The sequence below is a fragment of the Odontomachus brunneus genome, unplaced genomic scaffold (assembly GCF_010583005.1).
Source record: "Odontomachus brunneus isolate Ranch 3 - 2012 unplaced genomic scaffold, Obru_v1 Obru_scaffold_027, whole genome shotgun sequence".
NCBI classification, from domain to species: domain Eukaryota; kingdom Metazoa; phylum Arthropoda; class Insecta; order Hymenoptera; family Formicidae; genus Odontomachus; species Odontomachus brunneus.
Genome location: NW_022639477.1, coordinates 1,053,911 through 1,060,738, shown reverse-complemented (window position 1 = coordinate 1,060,738; position 6,828 = coordinate 1,053,911). Strand labels below are relative to the sequence as shown.

The 6,828-nt window shown below is 47.5% G+C and overlaps 1 protein-coding gene across 1 annotated transcript in view; it reads right to left on the bottom strand.

The window, feature by feature from the left end:
- LOC116842814 (RNA polymerase II elongation factor Ell) overlaps positions 1-6,244 on the bottom strand; it is a 134,804-nt gene extending 128,560 nt beyond the window's left edge. Inside the window, exon 1 of the mRNA XM_032812531.1 lies at positions 5,209-6,244. Within this exon, the coding sequence (XP_032668422.1) occupies positions 5,209-5,334 (126 nt within the window). The 5' untranslated portion in view covers positions 5,335-6,244. The remainder of the gene's footprint in view (positions 1-5,208) is intronic.
- Positions 6,245-6,828: the final 584 nt, after the last annotated feature.

The following is a 6,828-nucleotide window of genomic DNA, read 5'->3' as shown; positions in this document are numbered from 1 at the left end:
TCCCTCTCTCTCTCTCTCTCTCTCTCTCTCTCTCTCTCTCTCTCTCTAGCTGACTAAAAACGCGAGTAATTTCGAACGGTCCTTACTAGATGGAGGTCGTTGTCGCCGAGTGTGAATTTCGAAAATCTCATGAGGAAAGGCCTGGAAAAATATCGCGAGTAGCGGGACAAATGATAGCGGCGCGAGACGCGACGAGCCTCTTCTCCCTCCTGTGCTCTCGGGTCGTGAGTATTCGTAGATTTATTGACAAGATTTTGACGACACGCGACACCACCTGTTTCCACAATCGTGTGCGTGTGTGTGCACGCGTAAAAACGAAAATCAGTGGAGTCGCGAGAGACCACAGAGCGGCTCGCCGCCACGTTTTACGCACTTTCAAGGTTTTCAACAATCGGCGTTACTTTTCGCTCCGCGTGTCCGTCTCTCCCTCCTCCCTCTGCCCCTCCGAAAAGCTCTCTCTCTCCCCTTCTCCCGCTACATCTCCCTGGCTCCGCGTAGCTCTGGAGCGCGTTCACTTTCACCTGGCATAATTTATTCTATACCGAGCGTAAATTGAAGGCGTTCAGTGTATATGTGAGTCGCCAATTTAATAGCGCGATTACGAGGTGCGACGCTTTTTTTCCTCTTTCTCCGTGTCTCTCTCTCTCTCTCTCTCTCTCTCTCTCTCTCTCTCTCTGTCTGTCTCTCGCTGCCTCTGTCTACTAAACTGCCAGGCCTTTAAACATGCGAGCGCTGCGATGTGAACCTTATGCCGCGAGAAGGAATGCATCACGCGCGCGCGTGTTAATATCATTCGACTTTCCATTCGCCGCGTTACGTCCCGCAGCATTGAGTTATTTTCGTACGTAGAGCGTAAAAATGGAGATCGACATTCCCCCAGATTTAAACGAACCCCGTGCCCCCGGACGAGTGCACGCGCGCCCAAATCACCCAATATAGCGCGGCTGCTATATATCTCCGTAATAAATTCACGAGTTGCTCGGATTTACACACGGAGAGGTCAAAAACAATTCCACGATAGTCCGCGATAGTCGAGACGAACGTGACCGATTGTGCGTGGCGTCCTGCATCTCACGCACAATCGCGCCGCCGTCGTTTCTCTTTCGTCACGGTCGTGCCGGCGAAAAGCCAAACGTGACGCTCGCTCAGTTAAAAGACAGACGAGTGAAGGACAGAGGACTACAACTTAGAGAAGCCTGAGAACTTTGAATTAGTTCCGGCTTAACTGCCCTAACATAAAGATATGGAAAAGATTAAGAAAAAAATAAGGAATAGTCGATATAGAAAGGATGCTAGAAAAGAACAGTGTGCCATAAATTCATATCCAAATAGACACAAATAGCTTCGGTGAAAGCTATATAAAGTACGAAATCAAATAAAAGAGAAATATAAGAAAAAAAAAAGAGAATTTTGAAAATTTGGGCAACGGATCTTATCGCGGCAGGACGTTATTTAATGACTCGAAATAACCAAGTTATACAACTTTAATATTAATATTAATTTTAATATTAATTTTAATATTAATTTTAATATTAATATTGCGTCCATTTATATGTAAGAGAGAGAGAAAGAGAGAGAAAGAGAGATAGACAGAGAGACAGAGAAAGCGGTACGCGGTCGGAAAAGAGTCGTGGCAAAATGTTAAATTCCCTCTGACTAGCTCAAACTGTTCGACCTTGTTTTTGATTTATAGCAGAGATAAATTAAACACGCTTTGTATTCCATTTCTTAAAATTCTCTAAAACTTTGCTCTAATAGCAACGAAAGGAAGATAAATCCACATATGGTTATTAAAGGAAAAAACAAACTTTGCCCCGGGGAGAATCGTTATCTTAGATCATCATTCAACAGGCGGATCCTTGTCGTAAGGAACGAAAGTATCTTACGGCGAATGTTGAGCATTACACGCAAACGAGTATGAACATCCGCGGCAAGTTTGAACGGGGTACAACGGGAAATTAAGAAATGTGGAGAGAAACGGAAAGGATACGAGACGGATTTTCTCACGTGAAACATACGAGCGGTCGTTACAAGCCCGTTCTGCGAGTTCGTTATTCGAGTTCGAGGAACAGCTGTGCTTTTCGAAGGGCCACGTTACACGCCCCTTTTCTTACGAGGCTCCGGCCGAGAAACTGGCTTCTGGTAGCGCCCCGGGGATCTCTCGCGGCGTCTTTTAAGCGGTACGCGTACCTGATGCGTAACCCTGCTTTCTCTCTTTTGTCTCTTTCCATCTACCCATTTCCCTCCGCCTCCCTCCCTCTCGTTTATTGATGCTACCTGCATTCTTTATTTTCCAAGGGGAGCTGCGCTACTATTTATTTAAATATCTCGCCGTCATCGAATGTCCGAGTGGAACGAAAGATCCCTGAGCGTCACATTTACCCGTTCTCAACGTCCTCGTAGTCCTACAAGTCTTTCGCTACGAAGCACGTTTAAAAATCTTGGAACGGTAAAAACGCGCTCTTTCGCCATGACACACTCGAATCCGCATTCGACTGCCGTTGCGATGAATTTATCGAATTGACGCGCGACTGAAAGATAATTTATTTCGCGACGTGAATTTTTTTGTCTGTCTTTTTCGCCCACGAGCACTGGACATGTGCTTTTTGTTTCGCAAATTAAATAGATTAATGCGAACGAGTCGTTTTACCGTATCATTACGGGACGCATGTCATTCGTCACATGTTACAAAAAATTAAAAAAAAAATGGATTCTATCGGTTACGTCACACAAAAAACTGAAACGACCGAGTTGTTGAACTTTAATATTAATATTGCATTTATTTAAATGGGAGAGCGCACGAGTGCGATTTCAAAGTGCATAGAATGAAACCATACTTATAGAATGAAATATATGCATAGAATGAGAAACCACTCCCCCCTTCCCCACTCCTCACTCTTTCTCGAAGACTTGATTTTCCGCGCAATCAAGCCGGCGATAGCTAATTTATAACGTCGTGATAAACATGACGCTAAGTAGAATTCACATGAAACGTCGTTTTCTCATCCGAAACGAACTCGACAGGTTGGAAATATCGGCGATCCAGCGCGGACGGCGAAATTGTTTTATCGAGGTTGTTTTCCGGTTTTACGACGCGTCGCGACGTATAAAAGCGCCATTCGACGGCGGAGAATTACAAGTCGCGAGCGCAATAGAAATAAAACGGGAAAGCGAGAATGAAAAGAGAGAACAAGAAAGGCAGAAAGAGAGAAAAGAAGGGGTAAAAAGAAGTGGACGCGTTGACGCGATAAGCGACGTAGGCGCACGCAATACGCGTCTGTGTATGCATTTTTTTCGTCATCCGACGTCGCCCCAGTCGCGTTTTAATCGCGATATTTTGACGAAGTTATACATTCCTCTCCCTCCCTAATCCTTGTCGGTCCCCTTTCCCTCCTGACAACGACGACTTCACCACTTTCGAATCTCGTCCGAGAGGTTAGAATCAGCTGATGTAAGAATTCGCAACCGCTTTATAACGCTTCATGCTCATTAAACCGCGCACTTGGTTTAACAATAGAAAATGGTACAGTTAGAAGAGAATGACGAGGGCGGATAACAAAAAAGAAAAAAAAAACATAAAAACATACGTTTATATCGTAGGGAAAACATTCTTCCTAGGATATACAATAATCTTGAAGGCACAATAGGACACATACAATCAAGAAATTTTTCAAATTTGTTCTAAAGAAATTTCTCCATCTTTGCCAAAAGCAAACTCATGAGGACACTTCACGTTAACGAGAATTAAGTGTAAAATCGGAAAAGTTGTCCGATTTTTGGTGAATTTCGAAACTTATGTCTTTTTAATAAAAAGTTCTCCTATTGGAAATTGAAAAATAATTCTCCCATTGAACAAGAGAGAGAAGTAGGTTTCTAAATTAAACAAAACCGGACAACCTTTCTGGCGTCGATTGTATGAGTCGTCATAAACTGAATTGCCTATCGCGGTGCAAAAACGATAATTTCTAGAGCGATTGAGGAATCTTAACGACCGGAGAGTGTTCTCTTCCTCAATTTAAATTAACGACATGTTAAGTATCGATATTTATAACTGACCACCCGTTATAAAAAAAGAGGACGAAGGAAAAATCGGAAATGTACGGCAAGGTACGACTCGTGCAAAATTGCCTGTGATGTGACGAGGATAATTCATTTGTTTTCGTGTTCTTCGTATTTGAGGATGTGCTCAAAGTCGTAAGGAAGTCGCACTATTATACATCAAGAAGCAAAAGAGCGGAAGAGAGCGGATGACTTGTAGTTGAAACCGAGTAAAAATTTCATGCGTGCATGCATCCATCTCTCTCCTTCTCTTTCCTTCTCCCGCCGTTGTTACATATGTCGCAGTGCGATTTTTCGGCTCAGCTCGGCTCGTTCTCGTTCGCGCATTACGTAATTGCCGTTGTCAAAGTGGCAGACATGTCGACACCGTGCGACTCGCTCGCCGCACCAAAGTCGCAAAAAGGGTGACCGCGCGCTCTCGCCGACGAGGGCGTATCGAATTTTCAGATTTGTCAGTCTTGAGAGGGTATCTGTGAAAAGTCCTTCGGGTTCTTTCTCTGTCTCTGTCTTTCGAACGAGAATGGGAAAAGAAAAAGAAAGAGAGGGAAGGGAAAGAAAAAGAGAGAGAGAGAGAGAGAGAGAGAGAGAGCAGCTGTTTGTCGAAAAGAGCCAACGTGGCCCTCTCTCGTGTGCGATCTCCTTCGAGGAGAGCGGACTGCTTCGAGAAGAGACAAGACAGGGACGAGGGAAGAATGAGAGAGATGAAGAGAAAGAAGGCCGAGCCCGTCGAAGCGTTCCCAGGCGTCGCCGCGACGGCAAGACGTCGTCGCGACGAAATTTCGCACGAAATATGGCGAGCGAGCGAGCGACACGACGATCGGGTGTCTCGCTGTATCTGTCTCTCTTTCTTTCTCTCTCGCCCTCCCTCTCCTTGGCATGATATTACGACACACGTATATACGCGCTGTCACACACGCATACCGCCGTTCCGTGGCGACAAGTAACGCACACGTGTGCAGTGCGGTGCACATGTGTGTGCAGTGATCGTGCGCTTGAATGTATGTATGCGAGCACACACGCAGCAAGCACGCATCAAGCTCTCTGGCTTATTCGTTCGCTCGCGCGTGCAAACGCCGACGATCTTAGCCTCTTCCTCTCTTTCTATTAGTAAGAGATGATGAAACAATAGACACAATAAAGATCACTCACCCTATTCTTCACGTAGCTCAGGATCTGACGATGCGCCGAATCGGTAAGCTTGACGAACAGCAGGTTCTTGTTTTCGTTGAAGTTGCTTCGCAAACCGTACTGGACACCTGCCTCCAGCGTCGCCATTTCTCTGTCTCTCGGCCGTGCACGGCTTCTCTCTCGCGCTCGCACACTCTATCTCGCTTCCACTCGCACCCGCGACAGTCCCCCTCGGCGCAGAGCACAGCTGACGTCCTCTGCTAAGCTCGTCCGGCCGCCCGCTGCTAGATCCCGTCGTCGTAAAACGGCACGTCGACGGAACGCACTTCTCACTCCTTTCCGGATCTTTTCTCTGTCGCAGTCTTTCGTCCACTGCCTCACTGTCGAACGACCGCGCGCGCGTTATGCCGCTCGGCGCCAACTTCGTGGCGTACAACCGGACCCGTGGCACTTGCGGCAACGACGACGACACACGGTTGTGCCGCCGGAACTCACGATGCGGAACTAGCGCGGCGCGGAAAGTAACGCACGGGAGAGGCGCACACGCGGGAAGCGATGTCGTCAGCGATACCGGGACGGCGAGACGACGTCGTGATCTCCGTCGAGACGACGGCGAACGTTCTCACGCGCACTGAGAGCTTGGCACATCAAAGCGTTCTCGTTGTCGCCGCCGTCGCCGCCGTCGTCGTCGCCGTCGTCGTGAAATATAACGTTGCTCTGTTCCTCGTCACGCTCGCACTACCGTCGCGGCTTCCGTCGTCACTTCCAGATATCCCGCGAGCTCCTCTCACGTCTCTCGTCGACACACTACTACCTCGCAGCTGCGACACCCCCGGACCGTGTACAATCCCCGCTGCGAGACCCGACCCAAGTAGCACCCCGTGCCGACGTGAAGCAACAACTACCCTCACCGCGCTCGCGACACGCTTGCTCGTCTCCTCCAGGTTTCCTCTCGGCCGTCACATATTAGCGGGCGGAACACGTATCATTTCGGATTTTTCCTGTGATTGGACACGAACTCGGTGAGAGAGGAGAGCAGCGCCCGTCGTTTCACCGTAACGTACTACACAACTACACACTTTCGAACAGGCACCTGGTAGGCGGGGTCGGCGGAAGGAGACGTCGGCCAATCGCGACGCGTTCACAGTGAGTCCGAACGACACGGTACTGCCCTCCTGCGGCGACACTCGACGACCGACTGAGATCCGCCGCTCTCGTGTCCGACCGTTGCGCCACGTACCAGTGTCACCATCTGTGCGCGCCTGAGTCAAGTAGGCGCAACGGTCACGCGGCAGCGTTACGTTGTTATTGATACACGAGCTCCTATCTAAAGACAAAAACACCCGGGTAGAGTTGACCCGAATTAAAAACAAAATTAACATTTCCCGTGATTATTTACGGTTTGCAAACGCTTCGAAGCGTTTAAGGAAAATCACGATTGATCTATACAGCGCTTCGAAGCATTTGAGTGTTTAATGGATCGTATTCTGTTTCATATACTGATGTTACATTTCATTGAAAGATCATCTTTCAGATGCTTCATGGCCAATAAAATGGCTCGTACAGTATCTAAAAATAAGTTTAATATAATCTCAAACAAAATAACTATGAGCGCTATTTTATTTATTTATACGATGTTTA